At 40.2% G+C, this 25,745-nt stretch overlaps 1 protein-coding gene across 1 annotated transcript in view; it reads left to right on the top strand.

Annotated features, from left to right (window-relative positions):
* Window positions 1-13,502: 13,502 nt before the first annotated feature.
* Window positions 13,503-25,745, top strand: part of xkr7b (XK, Kell blood group complex subunit-related family, member 7b) — a 94,933-nt gene continuing 82,690 nt past the window's right edge. The window contains exon 1 of the mRNA XM_084720321.1: window positions 13,503-14,156. Within this exon, the coding sequence (XP_084576447.1) occupies window positions 13,558-14,156 (599 nt within the window). The 5' untranslated portion in view covers window positions 13,503-13,557. The remainder of the gene's footprint in view (window positions 14,157-25,745) is intronic.

Raw genomic sequence — 25,745 nt, 5'->3', positions numbered from 1 at the left:
TGTTTCAATATGTTACCATACAAAGCTCCCACCGTTATGGCATCGCAGTGCTGTTACACACAGCCGCTCACTGTGTTTACCTTCATTAAATCACTTGGAAGCAACGTCAGGCTACATGAGAACACTCTGGCGAAAGGTGCATGCAGCTCTGCACATGTTCACGTCTGAGAACAGTAACTGTTTGTGAATGAAACCGACAGCATCCTGCAGGTTACTGTTTCCTTCAGCTTTCTTCGAGAGACCACCACCACTACTTTTACCATAACTGTGCCTATTTAGTGAGCAGTAGCACTGCTGTATATCAGCAGGCTTAATGACAAGGAGGAGTTCAGAGTAAAGTTCAGTCAGCTGATCCATATTGGGGCATTGCGCTGGGAGTAGCTGAATGGAAACAGATGGCTCAGAACAATTTGAAGAAGAACTGTATTGCAAGACAGTAGCAAAAGTAGTCTTCAAAAAAATAAGCTTGCCGTGACCCTTTGGAGAATCAATATTACCATAAAAATGTTAACTTGTGCTAATTTGTCTAAACCGTAGGTAACTTAGCTAAATCTAGATAGCCTCAATAGGAGCTAACATACAACCAGCATGTACTTAACATTAGTGTTACTTTACAGCTCGTCAGCTGCAGATGTTGGGGGTCAGTGTGGTGGATGTTTGACAGACAACTTGAAACTTAATAATGAACCAGGGGAGGATGTAAAGATGACGCCGATCATCAAAGTAAGAGCTATAACATTACAGATACAGAGAGGCGAAGCATTCAGCCAATCCAAAATGAGGGAAGCCCTCCATTTTGAAAGACTGTTAATTTTGCTTTTTATACTCAAGTGTTGTCTCAGGTGAGGCAGTTGTTTTTGTTTGCATACAAGCACCAAATAAAAGCGTAAAATAATAAAATGTGGTGAAGTACGGTACGGTATGGTTATTCTACATCATTTCTTCATTGAATTCACAGAACAATTATTCTAGATATAAAATTATATAAACCGTGATGGTATGGTGAATGGTAATGGTGATGGTGATGGTAAATTTAATTAAAAATTTTCCTTGCTTTCATTGCACTTTTTGATGTAATTCTTTTAAGCCATTTTTCTTCATTTTTTTAAACATTCAGTTTGAGCTTTTGTTTGAAGCTTTTTATCATTTATTGTTTTATTCATGCTTTTTTTTTATGATTACTTTTTAGAAGGTTTCGGTCCCTCTTTCTTTATCTAAAGCTTGTCTTGTTTTCCATCTGGCTTTTATTCATCCTTTTTTATTCCCCAGGACTCATGCAGTTCACTGTTTTATATTCAATTTTCAACTTTATGTCTGATTTTTCCCGCTTCTTTTAAGCTTTGTGTTGAGATGCATTTGTTGAAAGATTTACATCCATCAATATTTCTTTAAAAAAAAATGCTATCCTTCTGAGCTTCCTTCTCTTTTTATCATTCTCTGTGTTCTAGGTGTCATATGTGCTTACATGTCTTTCAGTTTGCCAGTATCTGCATTGTTAAAGGCATTTCTACTCTAGTACCGAACACGGTTTCAGTTCTCTTGTTGTTGTATCAATAGGAGGAACACTTGTTACAGATTGTTCCTTTAAAAACTCTGCAAAATACAAAGAGATTTACCTGGCAGTGAGAGGCCTAATCAGCACTGTGTGAATTTGATCCACAAGGGTTTGAATTTAACAGATGTTTATTTATATGTTTAACTCCCACACTGCATTTATATCTCTTATAATAAGAATTCAATTTTGGCTGCTTCAGTTGGTCTGCATCATCCTGGGAGTTTACCGGATCCCAGCCGTGTCATGGTGGCACAGACCTGTTGGTCTGAATCAGCACACATCAGCTTCAGACTCTCCCATCTTTTCTGTCACTTTCCACTGAAAGCCACCGAGCAATTCATAAAAGACATAAAAAATTATTATTTTAAAAGATGGTGGTGGACCGGCGCAGATGTTTTAAAAGTCCCTCTGAAGCTGGGAGTCTGTGTGTATTCACCAAAGTGTATCACGGCGGCGGCACTGATCTGAGACCTCTAATTAGCTCCCTGCGCTCTCAAACTCATAATGACCCTCATTTGTCAGGGAATGTGCAGCTCGTGAGCGATACAACGACAGAATGTGAGTTCAGGTGAGGCAGGAGGAAGAGAACTGCGACTCCCAGGAGGACGTTTTGTCTGCCGCGCAGTGAATTTACACTCCCTAGCCTGATGAGGGCACTATAATTAAAAGGCAGAATTTAATTCAAATGTTTTATCTCAAACACCACAGGTGTGGCTGGGGAGTCGTGATGCATCTTACCACAGTTTTGATGCTTGAAAACGAGACACCAATTAGCCAGATGGGGGCGCTGAAAGTAAGTTCGGCCTATACTGGACATAACTGGTATTCACTAAAATTGTCTTTTATTAATTTAAAGGTGCAGTAGTGATTCTGGATTGTTGAATCTCATTCCCAGCTTGTAAAATGACCAACACTTTGGATTGTTGAGTCCGAGCCTGGTAATTTTTTTAAGGGCACAAATGCCAAATGCAAAGGCAGCAAGGCCGTCAAATAAAACAAGGAGTTTAACTCCACAAAAATACTGTAATGCATTTAACTTAAAGCCATACTTCATAGTTAGTATCCTAAAATAATTACTTAGTATGTTAAAATAAAGTGAAGCTTTCAAAACAGTAATTAAATAATGAGAAAGTCTGTAATTATTTTGACTTATTTTAATAAGTCATCATTTTGAGATAAGTTATTTTTAGATACTACTGCTCATTATTTTAAGATACTAAGTATTTATGAGGTGGTAAATTACTTTTTGCATGTATGGTTCTGGGTTTTGAGTACATGGTCAGTGTTTTTTTTGTATGTTTTAGACATCTGGCTGAGAACACACACGTAGGCATGAGACATAGAGGCCCCACGATATGATTAATGTTTTCCGTTGGAGGATGGTGGCGCCATGATGCTTACAGTTAGGCGCCCTCACACACATTAAGGTCAAGAGGTCAGGTAATTAGGCACGCAAGAGTCTGGACCAGGATACATATATGTAAGGCTCTCACCTTTCTATGTCTGATGAGAAAAGCTTGTGTCTCCTGTCCCAATGTTTTGTCCTTCATGCATGAATAAACCAGCCGCACTGAAACTAAAACTTTTCACCTCTCGGTCCTGTGGACTGATCTTTTCACTTATTTATTAAGTCATTGTTTTGAGACAATGACTTGTTCTTTTTAGATACCAACTCATTAGTTTAAGTCTAAGTCTTTTTTAAGTTGTTATTTTGAGATAATAAGTCATTACTTTGAGATAAGTAAGTATTTTCTCATTATAATTGCAATTTAATGACAAGCATGTCTGTTAACAGAGACTCAGTCTGCAGTGTAGACCACAAAATGGTAGAGAAGCTTTGTGCTTCATGGTCAAAAAATCTTTGTATCACATCAACACGTCTGTCCAAATTCATACACTCCCTTTCTCATGCTTGTCCAGAGCACGCCCTCTCTTTCTGCTGCGAGTACGTATTACGCTTCAATAGCCTGGTTTTGCAGCAGTTCGTACCAGGCTCTAAATCTAACCCAACACTGGTTGCGTACGAAGCGTTTTACTTGATGTTGATTAATCTCAGGAAAAGACGCTGGTGTCTAAAGACCATATTGACAGGAAAGAGGCAGAGGAGAAAACGATGACATCAGCTGTGGCAGTGTGGGCGGGGCATCAAGGCCGCTGTGGCTGCGAGGTTAAATAGGGGTGCACAGTAGCCATGGCCACTCCAGGACGTGAAATAATGATGTTTTGGGAATGAGACAATAAATGATCTCACTGTTATTGGTCAAAGACTCCCGTCATAGGTTAGATATCCTTGATACAGATGCGAGGAGAAGCGATCACCTGATCAGATTCTACATAAAGGTTATTGGGAACTTTTGCGCAATGATGCCACAATAAACTGCTGGCCACACTTTTAAATCAATGGAAACGTGTTTAAATCAAACAGGATTTCTCTGACATTACTGAAAAATCCTAAAACATATTTATGGTATGTGATGAAATATCAAGCTTCAATGATTTTATTACCATTCAGCAGTTACAGCTCCCTTGTGACTTTGGCGGTGGTGTTTCAGCTTATCCTCAAATGTGGTTGTTGAATCTTACCAAAATAATCATTGTTTCATCTGTTAAAATGAGGAAGTGTTCAAACTGTGCTGTTCAGTAGTTAAGCAGATGCTCGTTAATCTTGGAATATGGAGAGAAAACCCCAGAAACGCGTGCAGCTTTTCAGAAAAGGCTGAAAATAATGTTCTCAGCAGCGCTTGAATTGAGCCAGTAATCACTGGTTGTATTTATATTACAATCACTTCATGTTTTAGCTCATACACACACACACACACACACCTATCCTCATTCACAGACACGCCCAACTTGTAATTCACCTTCCTCATTCAAGTTCTGTTTAAAATGGCAATGACACTTAAATCCACGATGGCGCAGTGGTGCGAAGAAGTGCTGGGACGGTCCTGTCTTCTTTGCTTTTTCTTTATAGTCTGTGTTGTATGTAAATCTATGTCACTTACTTGATAAACTCTCCAGGCAATTAATTCCCATGAGCTCATCGGACCGAGGAGTTTGATGCCATGCAGCTGAAATAAACCCCGACTGATTTGATATAAAGCATGCACTGGAATCCCCTGACTTAAAGGTACAATCCATGAGAAAAATATTTTGGTTCCCTAATTTTTTTTTTTTTTTACTTAATCTTTCTTCAATTGGACTGAACTGAAATTATTACAGGACTTGAAGGAATATTATTTTGTTTTGGGGGGCAATATACTGACTCGATTTTGCTGTTTTTTTGCTTGCCTGCACTTGAGCATTAATATAATTAATTAAAGTGAGATATATCTGTTGTGTTTTATTGTTTGCCTTTGCTTTTGGGTATGTGTTCTCAAGGGTTCAAGATATTAGAGTTGGGTTTTATTATGCTCTATAATTGAGTTGTGTGTGCGGTTGACTGACAAAAATATTGACTCACAACTTGACAAATATATTGTTAGGCACGTAGACTTCTGTCTGTCAGACAGAGTGCAGTTTTGCCAGCGAGAGGCGTCTTTTTCCAGCTGTTTTCTACGGGCAGTGAGCGTTTTGCGTGCCGCTAACGCACCTCAGGCACCTAGCATTTCAGACATTTTGCAGGAACAGCCTGAATGCTTCCAGTTGAAAAGATAAAGTCATTGTCCATATGGATTAACTGAAATACAAGCCTTCTGTGGTGGAGACAGTAAAGTCTACAGTTGCTTGGAAATAACAATTACGGAAGACAAATTAGAGTTGGCTGTTGCTTGATACCTGCAGCTATAGGATTTTACCAAATGTAGTTACCAGGATTTGCTTTTCATTCATTTAAGCTGCAAGTACTGGTAGCATACAGTTCATGATTTGTGTTAAGCTAATATTTGCTCACTTTCCACACATCTGTGGGCATGCTGCCTGTAATTTCACACAGATCTGTGCTTCTCTGTAGCCAGCAAGGTGTTTAGAAACAGCCTCAGTCAGAGCCAGAGCCCTGTCCACCTGTTCACCTGTCCACTTTTTTTGCAGATATTTTGGTAGCTAACTATATAGGAAGTTAACTACCTCTAGCTAACCAAAATATAGGAGGACAGCTCATTCAGTGCAACTTTTTTTCCTTTCTGTTTCTTAAAACAGCAGCTTCAACAAAAAGGCGGTATAGCGTGCCTCGGTGTGATAAAGGTCTCACACCGTGCCACTGCTTTCTAATGACTGCACTCTTTGTTTAGGCCTTATTATTTTAAGTTTTCTGCAAAACAGACCTGTGTTCTCCTCAAACAAGCCATGAAAGGAGTCAAAATGTGCAGTGTGAAGTGCAATCGGTGGTCGAGTTCAGTCAAAAAGCTGCTGGTAGGAGGTTAGATTTGTGCTCGCACCTCCTTTGTCCTCTGTCCATAAGCCTGGCAAGTAATGTTGGTAATTGCTTTTGATTATTCTCAACAAGCACCCGGTGTCATTTCACCGTCTTCTTTTTGGGGTAAATCTGGTCAGTCCATCATGGCCTTTATTCAGCCCAAAGGTTGAAAATTGGGCCGTGTTTAGTCCGTCTGATTTGGCCCAAATGTAGCCCAAAAATAGACATTGAAATTTTGTCTGTTTTTATTCTGTCTGTCTTTTCAACACTGACTTTTCACCGTTCATTTCAACTACAACCAGACATAGATGGACGTCCTTAAATAGCTGCCCTTTCAACCACGTAAAAAAAAGACTTTCATCTTTCACTTTCTTAGAGCTGCTTTTCAACACGTTTTCAACCTGGGTGCACATCAATGTGTTTTGATATAACAGTAATTCTTAAACTTGAATTATTATTTCAGACTTGCATGAGAGAACAAGTTGACATTTAGTTGCAGCCTCAACAATTCAAACAATTTTATTCTATGAGTCTAGCAATGTTTATTTCTATTTGAACAGTTTTGTTAATTCTGATGCTCATTTTCTCAAGGTGGAAAGAATTTGATTAAATTATTACATCTATCAGTTTTATTGTTCTTGCTTCATAACACAAAGGTAAACTGTATTGATTCTTTGACTCTTACAGATCATGAATGTGAACGTGCAGAGTCTTTCTGGTTCCTATGAGCGAACTTTCTTAACATTCGCAAACTTGTATGTTTTTTTTCAGCATTGTTTGGGCTTTATGGAAAACTTTGCATAAAACTTTAAATGTTATAATTGTGGTTAGAATGTGACAGAGCTTTCTGTTCAGTGCAGAAACTCGGCTCTGTTTCTCTAAAGTGTGTCAGGAGTCGGAGCCGTGATGATCTGGGATCTCTAATTAGCTCCCCTTAGTCTCAAACTCATAATGGGCATCATTTATCAAAAAAAAAAAAAAAATCAGATAAATCTGTGTATTTTTTAATATATGCTGTGAAACAAAAACCCAAACACTTCCAGCTTTGAATTATACAGCACTGAGCCGTTCAAAACCATCTGGGAGAGTAATTTCAGTCTCTGTGGTTCAGACCATTTAAGTGTTTGAAATATCTGCATGGGTGTATAGATTTTATCAGTCCAACCAGAAGCCTCCTGGTATAAAACTGGAAGAAACTGAAGCTACTTACTGAACTGTTTTGTAAAATATCAGGCTGGTTAGGGCTAACTTAGTGCTGACCAATGAATAGTATTTTCATTATCATTGTGATATACATATGTGATATGAACATGTGCAAAAAAAAACTTCCTGAAATACTGTAAATAAGAAAAAACATTTTATTTACATGCACCATGCATTCACACTCAGCATGCAAACATTTGTGGTGGAAGACCTTGTGGTGAAAAAGAGCTGGTACAAACATATGCACTGTGTAAAACATGGAAACTTCCAAAGGAACAACATACACAAACATGAGAAGCTGCAAATCTAAAACCTTGCTAACAAAACTGCAACTAAAGTCAGAGTTTTGCAAGTTTGATGTCTTATGGGAAAACATCCAGACGCCAAATAACAGAGGTCATAACTCGTTACTCGTTATTTCAATCTTCAAACAGCTGATTAGTCAAGTCATTTGTGCTGTTGGTTGGTTGGAGCAGAAACTTGCAGCCACTCGGTCCTTTGTGGAATAATTTTTGGACATGTCTGCTGTATGGTAACAGATGTTTTTGTTGAGTTTCAAAATTTTAAAGGGAACTAACCCTTCCTTATAGCTATAATGTTTTATTTAAATTATGGTTCTAAGAACCAAATTTTGAAGATTGTTAAAGATGTTGCTGGGTGGTCTGTAAAAGCTACATATATATAGGCCAACTGTATAGTTACATCTTAAGTTAGCTAATATTAGCAAAACACTAGTTAAATAGCTAGTTAATCTACAATCAATCGTTAGCTAGCTAGTTAAATCTGATATCTAATGTTAACAAAAGCTACATAACTAGCTAGCTGATCTACATCAATTGTTAGCTAGCTAGCTACAAAGATGAATGAAATGGAAATAAACAAACAATAGTTGACATTTATTTCACAAAAATTCAACTTGAACAATTTTTCATGAGTTGCTATATATTGAGCAATATAATATAATAATATCGCACGTCACAGAAGTTTGTGACATTGTTCAGGCCCACTTTAGTTCTGATGTCTGAACAATGTCTCATTAGATAAAACTGCGGCCAATCTCTCAAATCTACATAGAGTTTTTTCCATGAAGTCCCTTGTCTTCATTTCAGGGCCAATCAGGACTCTTCACGCAGCCTCACTCAGCTTCCAAATCTTGTTAGTCTCCACATCTGGGCCAAAAAGGGCCTGGACCCAAAACACCCACTGCAGATGTGACCACTGCTGAGGTGGCTTGTGGGAGCAGCGATAGCCTCAGATTAACAAACCGAGCTTTATATCTTGTTCCGCAGACATTTTGGATTGACCCCTTGCTCAGATAAGCCCCGCTCGGCCCCGATGTGGAAACACGGTGGCTGATTAGTTTATTGAGGGCAGTGAAGCGCAGAGCCATAATTCACCAAAGAGTTTTATTGCCTATTCTGCTCAGAGTTTATGGGATCTTTTCAATTAGTACAGTCACGGCTATAAACAGACCAGTTGCTCTGTGTCTTGTCAGCTTTATGCACCACTGCCTCATTACAATCAGACAAATACACTTTAAAGAGCCTGATACTTAAACGGAGGCAGCCTCTGAGGTTAGAGAGCTGCTGGTCCGGGACGAGCTGAAGAACAGGAGAACATACTGAGAAATAAACTTCTTTCCATTAAAGCCTCTGGAGACGTGGCTTTAAATAGGAAAATATACACATGATATCCATGTTTGGTTTCTCATTAAGCATTCACAAAAATCTGGGTGAAAATAAACATTTATAATTATTAGTAACCAGTAAACATGATTAAAAAAAAAAACAGCACATTTTGCTGTTTGGATAATTTGTAAAGACTGTGTGGGCGTGGCAGATCACGTTTGATTGACATCTCAGGGGTACCAACATGAGAGCGCCATGTACAGGGTCAGGAGCAAAATGTATTGAAAATGTATGAAGAACAACCTAAAAAAATCAACATCAGTTTAAAGCGATAGTTGAAATGAAAATGAAATTTCACTCAACATCTACTCACCCCAGTGCTGATGTGAGGACGGGTGAAGATCTCCGGTTCACAAAACTCTCCCAGAGCTTCAGCAGAAAACGGCGTTGCAGCCAAATCCAGTGCAACTGAAGTGAACGGTGACCAGTTTTAAAATGTAAAAAAAGATTAAAAAAAAAACCACAAAATGTCTCCATACTGCTCATGTGGTGTAATCCAAATGTCTGTAAACTGTAAGGATCCTCACATCAGCACAGGGGTGAGTAGCTATTGAGTGAAATTTCGTTTTTGGGTGAGTGTAGGCTCTATTAGAACATTTTCACCACATTACTTTGCCATCAGACTTTTCCGATGTGGAACTGTTGCCGCCGTCTCTGCTCTTTTCAACTCCACATGACTCTTTGGACAGAATCAGCAATTTTCTTCCCTGCAGGACATGAGAGTTGCTGGTCTGCCACTGTCTCAACCAGTTTGTTTGTTATTGTGTGACCTCAGTGTTTTAATGTGTTGATTCTGGTCTAAACTAACGTTGCTTGTTGTGGATTGAGGCGGCAGTGGACAGGCAACTCTCGTGTCCTGCGAAGTAAAATTTCTGTTTGGTCAAAGGAGTATCGATGGCTACTGCTACCTCCCCCGTCCACAGTCGGCATAAACATGATCAGCGTGCTGTCTTTTGGTTAGTACTCACTGTTTGATGAGCCACCGTGTTTCGGATGGTCCGATACTTATTAAGGGATGTATTGTGAGCTGCTGCAATGCGGGCAGTAAACTTCTTTTGGCTCAAAAACTTCAACAAAACATCTCCCCATCTCCTCTCCAAACAACTCAATGGAAAAAAGCTAATTCATCAAACAAAAAATAACCAAAAAATGCAGTGGTTGAAGACTGTATCCCTGCGGCGTGTGGCGTCTTCCACAGTCACTAATCAGAGCACACCTGCCTTCATTTAGAAATGGCTCTAATTATGGCGCCGAAAAATAGACGGCAGCTTCAGTTCCCTGTTGGAAAAAGGCTCTCTGACGGCAAAGTAAAGCAGCGAAAATGTCTAAATATAGTGTAAATTGAAACTGATATTGATTTCTCTGAGGTAAAATTACTAGTCTGGCACGATGTGAGATCTTCCCATGATTATTCCCACTAATTGTGAATCATATCGCTGTCTCACTATCTGTAAAAATAACTGCAGTATGATTTTTTTGGCACAGCGTGCAGCCCTAATTGAAACAAATATTATTAGCGAGCCAATGCTTAGCTAATGTTATCTTAACTCAGTTTTATTTGCATAGCATATTTTATGCACTCAACATGCCTCACAGTGAAACATAACAAACAGCAACAACAACATACAGATGACATCTGCGGTATAGATCTTGTTGGAAAGTCCTGCAAAAAGGGCTTTACATTAATCTAATCTGCTGGAGCATGCATGCATTTTATATTTAGAAAAGTTTATTTAAGTGGTAGGAGGTTGTCTTTGTAATAGCAGTGCCGCTGACTTAAATGTTAACGTAATAGCTAAGAAACTTTGTAAATAAATGAGGCTGGAAGCTCACTGTTACCGTGACTTGTTTAGGACTTGGTACTTTGTCCATCTTGACTTGACACTTGACCCTGCACTTGGCTGTCTTGCATTGGGACTTGAGTACAAAGACTTGAGACCTCAGCCTACTTGTGACAATGACTTGATGCTGTCTCTTGATGCTATTTCTCTCTGAGGTAATGCAGCATTAATTTTCCTTTTTTTTTCTCCTGTAATAGCTGATCTCTTCATGCTGAACAAGCATCAACATGCTGAGGCTTTAGGCTTCTTCCTCTGGATCAGGGGTCAGAGACCGGCGGCTCCTTTTTTTAACATTGTAATTTTCATTTATAATTGCTGTAGGCCTAAAGCAATTCTTACATTCTCCAAAGTAAAAACATGTACCATATACACCAAATAAAAAAAATGGCTCAGTGCCTTTTCCTCAGAATATTGGTGGTTAGTCTTGAGTCTCCCTTGGCTAGCCATGGATGCCAAATCCAAAAAAAGAAAACTCTCTGCGGAAAATAGAGAATTTAATAGTTGCAGACAGATTTTGTTCTTTCTTTCTTTTCTTTTTTTGCCCAAGAATTGCTCTTTAGAGAGTAAAGGTTGCAGACCTCTGCTCTGGAGGAAGAAAATTAGCCCTTGATATCTACTACTACTAGATACTACTGAGGGTATGCAGACAAGAAAGAACCAAGATGAAGAAACAAAAAAACAGTTTGATTTAACCTTTAACCTTTCTGTTCCAGTGAGACAGCAGACTGTGGTTTCACTGAAGAGTTTATGTGAATTTATACATCTGTCAGCCTCAGCAAACCCTTTCTCTTAGCCAATAAAACCAAAAACTGTCACTGTGAGCTACTTTTATAAAGACTGCTGAATGCATTGTCTCACAATCTCTCATCGATTAAAGGAGGCTCATGCTTTTGAGTCAATGCACAGCACATTTGAGCATTTATTGTCTGCAGGAGCATCAGAGAAAACAGCGGACAGGATGCAAAACACTCACCGGTTTACAACATTTATAGTAAAAATGATGAGTCCCCTCACTGACAGCGGCAAGTCCAAAATTGATACTCAGCCTGTGCAGCATATAAAACCATCTTAATACTGAGTTTTCCTGTAAAAACAGGCAGCGAGAGAGTAGCAAGTAGCCAGTAGCACTGAATGAACATTAACGCAAGGCCCCCTGTTAGCATCTATCGTTTGTCCAACCCAGTTTAGACAAAACCGCACCCACATGATGCAACATATGACAGCCAATCAGAGTCTGCGGCTATAAAAGGCAGCTGAAAATGGCCACTTTTGGCAGTAAATTTCATGAATTTACTGTTTTTCAGAGTGTCGAGTAATGGCAAACATTAATAAATGTTACTTCAGCGTGAGAGAGCAAGAATAGAGGCTGTATTACATGTAGCTCTGGTCGTCTCTGTGTTTTTCTTGCGGTTGGTTTGTAAAACAAACAGCCAGCGGCGGAGCTCATCCAGCGGGTTGTGAGATGTAATTTACCCTGGCTGCTGTGGCTCCTCTCGGGGGAGCCACCATTCGGTGGACCTTGTGGTTGCCATCTTGGCACTACACCGCAGCCAAAACCAAGTATTCTTGGCCATGCCTATCGTTTGTCCAAGCTCTGTGTGTGTGTGTGTGTGTGTGTGTGTGTGTGTGTGTGTGTGTGTGTGTGTGTGTGTGTGTGTGTGTGTGGAGCGGCAGCCCTCCCTGCAAACACTCAGCCTGTCCGCTCTGCCTCGCACAAACACACTCAAGACAAGAGGTCAACGTGTTTACATGAGTGAGACGACAGCTGACAATCCAGTGTATCAGCACCACGGTTAGCTGTTTGTTTAAGCCAATCAGAGAATAACAAGCTTGCAGCTAAGCATGGTTGTCGTTGGCTGTCACACGCGCAAGTGGGTACAGTTTCATCAAAACTGGGTTGGAAAAAAAATTATAGATGCCCCTAACAGCAGCTAAGTTAGCAGAAACTCTCTGACTTGGCTCTGCTGTAATAGCCAGTGGCCCGTAACCACGGTAACCACAGTATTTTGGTGAAACAGAACAAGGTTTGAGGTCACAGCGCTTTAAGCACCAACGACAGTGACAAGAGCGGTTGATGCGCGGCAACAGTGGACGCTGCTAATGCTAACTTGGGTTCTAAGGCCTCTGGGCCCCCCAGAGGTGCTGCATGTGGGCCTGCTGTCATAGTTACCGCCTCCCCTAAAATGAATAGCCAGCTGGCCCGTAACCATGGTAATCACTGTATTTTGGTGAAATGTCTGAGGCAGCGAGCATTTTGGATGATACAACAACATACCACACTGTTGCTAGCTAACTAACTGATGAATCTTAGTTCTGCACCGCTAAAAGTGGAAAATCATAGACTGGTGCATTTCATGATATTATGGCTTGAAATTGGTTCTGGCTTATGCATCATATTAGTTTTGCAGGAAGAAATGGAAAAAATGAACAGATTTTCCATGATTTTTAAATAAAAACGCAATTAAGTTTTTTTGGGGGTGTACATATTGTTACATATGTGCATAATATGAGTGGAGATGTGATCTTAAAGGGTTAAAAAGGTATTTTTCATTTCATCTCGACTTTAACAACAGACTTGTCATGTGCAGCAGAGAGCCGCTGCTGCTGCAGAGTCAGTGTAATGTGACTGTGATAGATTTAATGACAGGAATAAAAACTAAAAACCCTGCAGGTCGTAATTGTTTGCAGAATTGTCCCTGTGTCTGCGCGCTGACTGTCCTGAAAACACCGCGGTGGCTGGTGTCATGGTGTTAAAAGCGCTGTTAGTAATGATGCCTCACAATTAATTGGCTGATGATGAGGCTAGTTATGATGTAATCTCTCTCCCTCTCTCTCTCCTGCACACTGCCAGCCCCCTCCCTCCCTCTCTCTCCCGTATCCCCACCTCTTTCTCTGTCTTTCTCTCCTATCCTAACCAACATGGCCGCTAAGTCGGATGGAGCAGCGGTGTCTGTGGAAGATGACAACACGCCCAGGAGCCTCTCGGAGCCGGGGAACCCCGCCACCCGGCCCCGCTGCAGCGCCGCTGGCGGGAAACCCTACACCCTGCTGGACTGCTGCTGGGTGCTCTGCGCCCTGCTCGTCTTCTTCTCCGACGGCGCGACCGACCTGTGGCTGGCCGCCGACTACTACCTGAGAGGTGACTACTGGTGGTTCGGCTTGACGCTCGTCTTCGTGGTGGTGCCCTCCGCGGTCGTCCAGGTATTGAGTTTCAGGTGGTTCGTGTACGACTACTCGGAGCTGAGCGGCGGGGACGGAGCGGCGAGCGGCAGCGCGGCTGGCGCGGCAGGCGGCGGAGGAGCAGCCGCGGCGGGCGACAGCACTTTAAGCACCAAGGACAGCGACCAGCGCGGCGGGAGCGCGGCGACGGGGAACGCCGCGAATGCTACCCAGGTTTACACGTCCTCTGCCCCGCCTGCGACGGCAGGGAGAGTCGGGGCCCCCCCGAGGTGCTGCACCGTCTGCATGTGGGTCTTTCAAACCGTGCTTCACATCCTGCAGCTGGGGCAAGTGTGGAGGTAGGACCGCTGGTGGGGTGCTGTGGGGAACAAGAGGGGTGTGTGTGTGTGTGTGTGCGCGCGCGTGTGTGCTGGTGTGTGTTTCATATGTGCGCGGTGCACATGTGAGCATTGCATCCCCAGCACTATCCTGCTCCGGAGATGTGTGTGCGTGTGTGTACGTGCTCGCTACGTGTATTTGCGTGTGCGTGCGTCCATGCCCGTTCATTTGCATGTGTGTGCGCTGGTCCCCCGAAATATTATACCTTTCCTTCTCATGCACCGGTGACAGAAATGTGCAGAAAATCGACCAGAAAAGAGTGAGAATCGTTTTCCTCAAGCATTCACTCTCACCAAACACTCACAACAGTAACAGTACAAATATGAATAACTCTCCCATGAGCCTTTTTGTCCATCTGCCCTCCTTGTCCTGATTGTGACAGATTCTGGATGGTCGCCTGAGCTCTAACATACAGTTTGTGTCCCTGGTTCCTCCGTCTGTCATGGTCCTGACATGCTGACAGGAGTATAATCAAAGCTCTGTGCCTCAGATCCCGCTGCCTCCCTCTCTCTCTCTCTCTCTCTCTCCTCTCTCTCCTCTCTCTGGCTGCTTGTCATGTTAGTGAATCTTGAAACTGAATCTTCTTTTTTTTTTTTCCCTCCACACACTGTGTAGTTTTGGATGAGAGCATCAGCGAGAGTGATAAAATGTAAAATGAAATCTTTAAAGGAGCCAAACCAGCGTCCTCTCCTGTGAGCCCTGTGTATTCCTGTTAGATGTCTGGTGGTTTTGCTTTGAGATAAAATTCCTCCACAGCCACGTTCGCTTGATGTGAGACAACATGTTGGGCTGAACAGTCTCCGGAAATTGTTTTTTCAAAAACATTGAAAGCACAATTAAAATCTTGATACTTCAGATTCACACATCATTAAGCTGTCAGTTCTTCACAGATGTGATATGAAACCACATTCTACATTAAGTCAATCACAATCATGAGAAAATATATCAGAAAAGCAATTAAACGACCGAAATAAGAAAGCTTGATGTAGAAAAATCAATACATTTGCTTAAATGTTGCATTATTTTATAAAGTCTTCATCACAACTCTGAAAAATGTACATAGAATACATGGTCATTTTGAAAAGAGATGTACTTGACTTTTCAAATCGAGCTCAACAGCTACTTTGATTGACCAATATTATTGACCCGACAATGGCCTATCAGAGATATATTGATCTTTACTGGTCTGACATATACTTTGTCCAATGTTTGCGTACATGAAATTTTTTTTTTTTACAGAAGATAATGCAAATTGTTTTATTCTGTGTATATTTGAGTGTGTTTATGTATATATTCTATATTCTGTTTATTATATAAGAATATCAGCCGATACATAGATATTGGATTTTTCTTTACTCCCTAATATCGGTATCAGCATCAGCCACAAAAAAGATCTAGTATCAGTCGAGCCCTCGTTACAAGCTACAAGTGTCGAAAAGTAACTGAGTACTCAAGTTCTGTATTTAATAAGCAGAAGTCCAGAGTATACTGAGACCGAGACAAGACCAAGACTTTGAGGGATAGAAAGACAACATCCAGCGCTCTGATGAGGCTAATTTCAGAACAGGCTAATTAATGGAACAAGTCATTACCGATATTACAGCAGCGCAATGAACACACTGAGCATCGACTACAAAGTGCAACATCATGAAATACAGAGAGAGAGAGACAGTTATTTTGCTCCATCAAGCTGACAGCAGAGCGTCAGGAAGTGTAAACTCTAAATAAAAATAAAAATAAAAGGTCTGAATAAAAATGTTGAATGCAAAAAATTCACAACATAAATATTTTCTCTTTTTTAGAGACAATTGTGAGGGGAAACGCTAAATAAATCAGACGACGCCTTTGAAATTTAGATATATCCTTAAAATTGTGGGCTTGAATGGTCTTGAAATAAAATCTTTAGTCCTCTTTGTCTGAGATCGAGACAGGATTGAGTAATAACGTGGTCGATTCTGACACGAGACCTTCAAAAAGTGGTCAAGACCGATCTCGAGTACTAGTCATTCAAATCACAGAAGCTGCAACAGCATTACAGTAAAGTACTGAAGTGCTGCATCCTCGTGATTTTAAGTTCTTTTCAGTGAAAATTAAAACTGTGAAGCGAAACTGATCATCATGAATCACATCGCAATTGCAATATCTGTCAGAATACTTGGAATATGAATTTTTTCCCATATCATGCACCTACTAAAATGGTACTTATGCATTGCTGAAAATTAATAATGTAATATATTAATAATTTCACACAGTTACAGGGGTTAATTTTCTGCAGAACAAATACTTTTTACTAGCTGATAATCCTGTTGTACTTATACTTAAGTAGGATTATAAATTCAGGAGTTTTATTTTGAGGATTTTTACGTCACGGTGTTAAAGCTTTGAGTAGGGATGTTACTTATAAATCAATCGATTCATCGCCATTAAGAATTTAAGGATATAATCTGCAACATTTTCTTTAAAACTAATATACAGACTCATTTAAACCTAATCTCTTTCAGTCATCACTGATGACGCATTAGAAGTGTCTGGTGGCGTCTGTGTCTGCAGAGATTTGCTCTCTGCCTGTATTTCTTTTTCTTTCTGATTATTTTTCTGTGCTCGGGATGATTTACCAACCCAAAAGCTCGGTTCTGGATGTTGTGGTATGTTGCATTTGTGAACAGCTCAGACAAATCCTACTGATTCTACCTTGAACCGATTAAAAATGTATTTATTTTTTAAATCAGTACTTAATGAAAGTGATTGAAAGTGATTACACTTCATTTGGCATTGTTTTGTCTGGTGGAGCCATGTGTTGAGAAAAAAATGAAAATGAGGTGCTGTCTTATTAACGATTACTTGATTAATCAGTTGGTAGCATTTTCAGCTTTCGGTTCAGGAAAATGCAGAAAATTTCTTCCACCACTGAAATTATTAAAATATGTATCTGTCTACACATTTTTACACAAGCAGCTCATCTACAACAGGGATGTTTGCATGGGAAAGATTCACCATAGAATAAAAACATCACCTGCAGTTGTGATGTTGAAGGATTTTGGCGAGCAGACGCCTGACTTACTGACACCAGAGCAGCCTGTCTAGTCCGCTCCGAGAGCAGCCGCTTAGGCTCAGCAGGAAACTGACAAACAAACAAAAGAAAGACAGAAACACTGGACTAAAGATTGCATAGGATGAATCCAGTGACTGAAACAAGTCAGTCAAAACACCAACGAGACTGAGACGTGTCAGCAATGTAGCCGACAGTGTAGTCAGAAAAACAGTTAAACAACTGTGTTCAACTCTGCAGAACCCGACAGAAAAGTTGTGCACTGATGAAAAACATTTATTTTTTTTATGATATTTTCCAGGGCCAGTCGGGCTGCTAGATCAGCAAGAAACTTTTTTATCTGCTTGTTCTTGACGCGTTGATGTGGAGAGCTGTTGTAGAAAGTGTTTCAGCGTTATACGTTAGTTCAACTCTTAGGAAAAACAGAACATGATTTTAATCCTCTGACAGAAATTTACAGGAGGAGCTGTCAGCACCTTTTGAACTTGATGTGTTTTTGCTGTTTCAACCTCATTTAGCAGGAAGGTTAAAGGTCACTGGAGCAAGAAACTGATAGATGCTTTGCTCAGAGACACTCTGGATGGTTTGAAGTGGAGTTCTATGTACTTATCCATAGTCAGTGTATGCAAACTGTTGTATTTATGAGTGGTTATCAAATAATTGTCATGTTTAATCTAGGGTTCCAACGTCTATAAAATACCAGAAAAAAAGTGAAAAATGTCCATCTGACTCCAAGGTCATGTCTTAAAATATCTTTTTATCTTCAGGCTAAAACCAAAAGATTTTTAGTTTGATGTGATAATAAACATGAAAAGTGGGAAATCTCTGCAATATTTTCTACCGTTTTGCACAAATCATCAGTTATCAAAAACTTTAATAGTTTTATCCTTTTGCATAACCCAATACTGTTTTTGGGATTTCAACTAATGATTTTCTTCATTCATTCATTGATTAATTGGTTGATTAATCAATTAGTAGTTTGGTTCATGAAATGTCAGAAAGTAGTGAAAAATAGATATATTCACATTTTAGAAGCTGAAATCAGAGCACTTTGATTTATTATTACTTTTTTGTTTTATTTAAAAGTGACTTAAAATTATTAATCAATTAATCAATCCTGTCACAATCTTATCAGCTGAAAAATAGTTCCAACCCTGTTTGGACCTATATTTCAAGTCTTTTCTATGATGATTATTTTCATTATGGATTAAACTGTCAATCATTTTCTCCATTAATCGATTAGTTGTTTGGTCAGAAAATGGTGAAAAAATGTTGATCGGTGTAGTTAAGAGGTAAAGAAATCAGAAAATATTCACATTTTGAGAAATTTGACCTTTTTTTTCTCAAAATAAAGTCAAAACAATCTGTTTATTATAAAAACAGATTAATTTAATGGTCGATTAACAAGAGATGAATCGTTGCAGCTCTAAAATTTTAAGTTCATTGTTAAGTTTATTAGTTTGTCCAGCTTTTCCTTCCTTTGTTGTGCGCAACTGATTGACTGATTGATTTTAAGACAAAAAACTGTGAAATTTCCACCCAGTGAAGCACATTTTCACCAGAGGAACTTTGTGTGCACTGTTCATTGTAGTACAACAGTCTTTATTTTAAACTTGTAATCCTACTAATAATCCCCATTTTTAGTAAATATATTCATAATCTGATTATATGTCTTTTATCTGTAACTGCAACCTTTTTTTGTAATCCTCTTACATGTAATCCATTACTCCCCAAGCCTGTTGATAATCTGAACTATCCCTTTAAACAGCAAGCGCAGGATTCATATAAGAGAACTGCTCTGCTTGTGATCGTAATGATTTCTGCCCCTCAGAGAGGATTTAAATCACTTCTCACGGAGCGGGGTGAGTAAAAGCGCTGACCACCCCTGCTGAAGTGTCCGCGAGCCTCTTAACCACCCGCTGCAGGGCTGCAGCTCACCTCTGACCTCTCTGTACAGAGAGGAGAACACAAAAACAGATTTTCTTGAATGGCTTTGCATCAACTAATGCAGAAATAGAGCATGTGGGGATTCACACACACATAATTACATGCAGACTCGGTAATGAACGGCGTTAATGAACAACAGTAAGATGCTGAGAGCTGGAGAATGAAAATGAGTTGGTTTTAATGTGATAGTTGTTGCTGGGAGAGTCAGACAGTGTCGAGTGTGACTCCGATTTGAGTCCAGATTTTAATGCGATGAGCTGAGATTTTATCTATCACGTGGCTGGAAATGGCTCAGGAGGTTCACCCGCAGCTGTTCAGATTTTTTTTTTTTCTCGTCTCATGTGATTCAGATCTGATCTTCTAATCAATGTGAACAGCAATAAAAAAAAGTCAGTCCACATCTGGGCATGATTTGTTCATAAAAGTCTAATCTTGCAGTATGAAGTCTCCATGTGAAATGCATTTTAATTCTCAAAGCTGGAATTTGTCAGCTCATATCTCAAGTCATTTTGCAGCGCAGCGGCTCAGCAGAACCAGTGTGAGGAAAAGATGCTGCGACACACAATGATGGACAGAAAGAAGAACAACTGAAAGAAAGAAGGTTAGCTTAACTGGCATTTGGGCAGAGTGTGTTTGGTATTAAATAACAGGCTACAACTTACATTTTTATTTACATTTACATTTAGATACCTTGTTGCGATTTTCACATCTTTTCGGTTAACACTTTTTCCCAGTGCAATCCTATCATACTGTGCTCTTAAAGGGACAGTATACAACATTCATTGCCACTAGATAAATGCACTAGAGCAACAGCAAAACACATTTTCACTCCATCTACTCAGTAAAGTTGGGAAAAGAGGGAAAGTGGCACTTGAACACACATTATCGTATCACCTACTTCTCGCCTCAGATGTTTTCAAAAAGCATATTTTAGGGCACTGTTTAGCTGTAACACAAGAAAGTTGGCGAGCAGGTGGATGACATGTCAAAAATGGATGCAGGGAGGGCACAGGGGGACTCACGCATGCTTGACTTCCTCTTTGTTCTGAGGACACATTTCTACATAACAAGTAGTTGTTTGTTGACATCTCTTGAGGCTGAATGTCGTATAGTGCACCTTTAAAACATGTGGTCATGCGAATAATTGATTTGACATATCGTGATGTTGTTAAAGTTCCACAGAAAGTCACAGGGATGAGGCTGGGTTGGCCGTACAAAGTATCTGATTTGGCCATCCTGGCTAGTACCAACGGTCAGCAGTAGTTTCTTGTAACCATGACAACAAACTTTTACGAAGTGATTTAAACTTAAATAAGATGTCAGGAATATAGATGGAAACTCAGAAAATCCTACCACTTCAAAGTGTCTTTGAGGGCACTGAGCAATGTCTTATTTTGTTAAAACAACACGTCCATGTAGACTTTCAAAATAAAGGCACAAACTACTACATTAGGTTTAGGAAAAGATCATGGTTTGGGATAAAATAAGTATGTTAGTTCCAAAGCTTGAGAGGTATGAAGGTATTACAGTATACCGGGGTATTAAGACCATACCATCATAAATACAGACAGTCCTCTTTCCATTAAACTGATTCAGAGATGCTGTACTGAGGTGATGTACTGTAGTTCACAGCAAATGCTACCAGAGGTCAGCCTCTGTACTGGTGGACACGGCAGCGCAGCTAAGCCGAGAAACGTGGCCTCTCCTCCTCTCCGGGGGATAAAGTTATAGGCCTAACTAGTAAAAAAGAAAAATGCCTCTGCCCTGGGAGTATTTTGGATTTATTCCTGATGATAAAGGTAAGCGGAAAGGAAAATGTGAGCAGTGAAATTGGCGGCCTGGCAGTAAATGCGCAGCGAGGCTGTGAGTCCTCTGCAGCGGCCGTGGGTTCGACTCCCGCTTATGATCCTTGACTGTGTGTTGTTCTCCCACTCTCTCTCCCACTTTCCTGTCATATATTCAGATGCCCTATAAATTAAAGGCGTAAAAGCCCACAAAAAGCTTCTCTAGACCAAAGAGAGCTCTTCAGTGTGTGTTGTTTCCCAGCTGAGTGTTGCAATGATGATTAGAGGAGAACTATGGTACAGTGGAGCTGAGCCGTTTTACACAACTTTTATACAAATACTGCCATAATCATCCACCCCGCATCCTCCGTATGCAGACTTTCTTGCTCTTCGTACTGTGTCACGTGACTCTGACGACACATCCGAACAGAACGCCAGAGGGACGCCTCGAGAAAGCACGCACGACGGGAACCTACTGTGTCAGTTTGAAGCACAGCGGCACCAACCAAGCTGTCGTATTTGAGGCGTCGGGAGTGAGAACGGGCTGCTCAAGCGTATATAACACTCTTTCATTAGAGACATTGCAGACTTAACACATGATTTTGCAACCTGCTGCACGGATCTGCTTCCATCAGTGAGGTCCAACACTGATGTTGGGTGATCACGTCTTTGGTTTGTCCCAACACTGTTGGATGGAAGTGAGTCCAGGCTTTTGTGAAGGCCAGTCAACTTCTTCCACATCAAACTGGGAAATCCATTTCCTTACAGACCTGGCTTGCAAAAGTTAATTGTCTGCAGTGTATATTAGATTAGTAGTAAAGCTGATGAACAGTTAGAAGTAGCAGCATATTTAATCTCTATTTAACTATTATTCATTCAGAGATGATGAGCAACAGTTTGTGTTTCTGTCTGTCTGTAGTTTATCCTGTTTGCTAAACATATTTCTATAATATCAGGGCTGCACAATAAGATCAAAATCACAATATGGCCAAGTGCAATAACAAAATCACAGAACCTGAACCAAATCGCACTTTTTTGAAAAAGTAAAAATGTGTGAGAAAACAGAATTATGATGAAGTACTGTAGTGCTGCAGAGATGCCCTGGCCTAAAATCCTTCTTCTACAGATTAAAGATTAAGATGCAAGTAATTGTGCTTGTAATGCAAAAATGATCGTTCACACTAATCTCAATTTCAGTGAAAATAATCTTAATATGTCTTTTTTTTTTTTCTTTTTACCATATAGTGCAGCCCAATTTGTCTTCTTCCCTGGCAGCATTTTTTGTAAAAAGTTGCAAGTTAGTGCTAGGATTTTTGACAAAATTCACAGACTTTTCAACACCCACAGAATATTCATTTCTATGAATATGTTAACATGGAATATATATAGTTTAAGAAAGAGACAAAAAAATTTTTTTGTTCTAGCTTCATTTTTTTATAGGCACTTGAATGTTGGGTGGTAGCATCAAAAAATCCACTTTTCAGACAAAAAATATTTTTCAGCAGAATATCAACTTTTATTTGTTTGTTAATCACTTCATATTACATGTGAGACATCGCTGTCACCAGTGGTGCTAACGTTAGCCGTGTGTTTTCACCCGTCCCCTGTCCGAGAGGCCCGGGGGCTGGAGTACTCTCTGCCCCGGATCGGCGTGAGCCTCAGGGGCAGCGAAGTGTGAGCAGCCTCGCCATGTCCTGGCCGCTGTGGAGGTCCAGGGACCGCAATGTCTCATTAGTGGTGGGGAAAGAGTTAATATTCAGCCTGTTTTTGGCGAACACTGACTAAATTTACTTAATATTCTTTGTGAAGAGTTTTAGCTCATTTTCTGATATGAAATCTGACAGAAAATTTAAACCTACACTCAAATTAAATTAGTTTCTATGAGAAGCCTTCAGCAAACTCCCACTGAGCCCTTGTTTTTTAAGAATTCAAATCACTGGATTAAAGAAAAATCCCTGTTTTTGCTGACTTTTTTTCTGTCTTTGTCCTGCATCTTCCTGTCAGTCATTAAAAGATAATCCATGTAAACACCGACAGAGAAACAGAGCAGCGAGTGGTGGTTACAGTCCATTTTACATCTGTTTTTCATTCAGCAGAGGCTTTTTAAGTCATCTAAAGCATCAAGTTCTGGAGTCAAACTCTCATTTTCCCTCGATGTTCAACAATCGTGGGGTAAATCCACTTCAATATAGATGTACAGACTAGTATCCACAGCCACAGGGACATGACAAAGCCCATAATGCACTGCAGTATGAAGACAGGTTGAGGTTTGAATCAAGGTCGACTCACCTTTTCCCGACTGGACACTCTCGCTCTGCTGTTGATATCTTTTTCTCCATCTACATTTAAAATCCACAGCTGAAAAGCAGCAAGGTCACATCTCTTTGGCGGTTGTTGAAAGGCATTCTGGGAATTGTAGGGGATGTTTGACTGAAACTGAAGCAGATGAGAGAATGCGGGGTCGTTTAGAAGTGAGTTTAGCTCATCACAAAGTAACCTTGATTTTGTTGAGCGTCATAAACCGCTAGAGGATTCATTGATGTTTTATTTTAAAGGTTTTCAACTGATTACAGAAACACTCAGCTGTCAGTCAGTTACATACACGCAGTGTAATACAACAGTCCTGTGAATGAATGAATTTGTACTTTTGAATACTTAAGTATTTTTAAATGTTAAAGTACTCTAGTACTGTTGTTGATCGATGCAAACGAGTAAGTCGCATAAACCTAAGAAATCTGACAAATCGTTGATCAGCAACGGAAAGGATAACAGATAGTAAAACAAGATATTTGATAAACTATTAGCTTCAGTTAGGCTGTTTATTACTGTTTGTAGAACAATATTTCACTTACATCCAGACTCTGTCATTTAATGTTTGCTTGCAACAGGAAACTCATCAGACACTCAATCATTAAACAACAAATAAGACAGTAGCAGTGATGCACTTGCTCTGCTGTCATATTACTGCATCACTGATGAAGATCATGAAACAATATAGAATGTATGAACACAGTCCCTTTCAATTGTCACTTATGAGTCACTGTATGTGTGTGGTGGTGGTTGTTTCTGCAGAAATCCTGCCCTCTGCCTGTATTTCCTTATTTTTTCTCAATCTTTTGCTTTGCTCAGGACGTTTCATCAACCCAAAACGTTGGTGTTTAACATCCTAATGCAATAACGATGGGCTCTGACTAATCCAACCTAATTTTTAACGTTTGCATGAGCCAGTGGACTGCCGACACTCAGTGTCACGTCATGTGCACTGGCCCAAAAAGTCACACAACTATGTTAAAAAGGAATGACTGTAAAACGCTGAATACACTTTTCTTTTTCAGACTCATTCCCATCATCCTCATCGTTTCATAAACTATGGTAACCACATTTTTGTTGTATGTCACCATATTAGATAATGTTTTTAAAAAGAGAAAGAAAAAAATTCAGGCATTCCTCTTTTTCCTTCCTCAAAAAGGTTTTTGAAGGAATATCTTCAGAGACAGACAGAGCACGGACAGATGGACAGACAGGTGGACAGACCAATAAAGCACCAGCTTCAGTCCTGCTTGGGCTTCAATGGTCGGCCAGCGCGGCGGTTTTTAGGACAATCCAGTTGGTTGCTGTCTGTGCCAGACCAGATCAATCAATCCCAGAGAGAAGTAATTGAATCGGTTCCAAATGGTCACTCAGCTCAGGTGGTCCGACTGTTAGTCGTGTCCGACCGGCCGCAGCTAATAATCAGCCCGAGTGGCTAACTGGCAGACCCAGTGCAGCTCAATATGCTGAATCATTCAAATCGTTCAATGTGTGTGTGTGTGTGTGTGTGTGTGTGTGTGTGTGTGTGTGTGTGAGTGTGTGTGTGTGTGTGTGCGCGTGTGTGTGTTAAAAGGAGGGGTCGCTTCACTGTTCATTCATAAATGAAGTGACTCTCAGTGATTATTGCTCTTACTTTTCATTTTAATTTCGGGGGCTGTCACTCAGTGTCTTTAGATGGTGGCTCCCCGCGGTAACGAGCGATTGGCAGCCATGTTGAAAGAAGAACGATAAAAGGAAAAATGTCAGCAGGTCCTCCTGTCAGATCTTTTACCTTTTAAAATACAGTATGTTGCCATCTATAGACGCGTGTGACTTTTTTCAGACCCGAAACGTCTTTTTCTTCCTTTCACATCACACAGACGAGGGCAGATGAAGTGTTTTGGAAGCCTGAACGCAGGCGTGGGGTCCTCCTTATCGTCTGGTTTTGTTCTTATCTTTCTCTGTTTGTCTTCACATCATCAACCCCTCTCACTGAGCTCTGCACCGCTGAATGAGTGATCTACAAAGGTTTGCATGATAAACCGAATCTCTGCAATCATCTACAAGAAAAGAGTTTAATATTGTTCTATCGATGATCCAGTTTGTCTCAGTTCTCTTTTTTTTGTCTTTACAGCTGAAATCTTTGATTGACCGTAGGTAAACATTTATGATTACGATCCCTCTGTACTTTGTCCCAGTTCTGTTCATGCTAATGCTGAACCAGTTTAGTGCGTTCACGTTTCAAACTACAGGCTGCAACTAACGATTATTTTCAGTCAATTAATCTGTTGATTATTGTGTCTGTAAAGTGTAAGAAAATGGAGCTGAATGTCAATCACTGTGTCCCAAGGCACAAAGTGACTTCATCAAATATCTTGTTTTGTCCACAAACCGAAAATATTTGGTTTAATGTCAAAAAGAAGCAAATGAACCAGAAAATATTCACATCAAAGTAGCTGAAATCAGCTTTAGTGCAAACA

This window comes from Lutjanus erythropterus, chromosome 6 (genome assembly GCF_056507025.1).
Source record: "Lutjanus erythropterus isolate fLutEry1 chromosome 6, fLutEry1.hap2, whole genome shotgun sequence".
Lineage (NCBI taxonomy): Eukaryota > Metazoa > Chordata > Actinopteri > Lutjaniformes > Lutjanidae > Lutjanus > Lutjanus erythropterus.
This window is presented reverse-complemented; position numbering and strand designations above follow the sequence as displayed.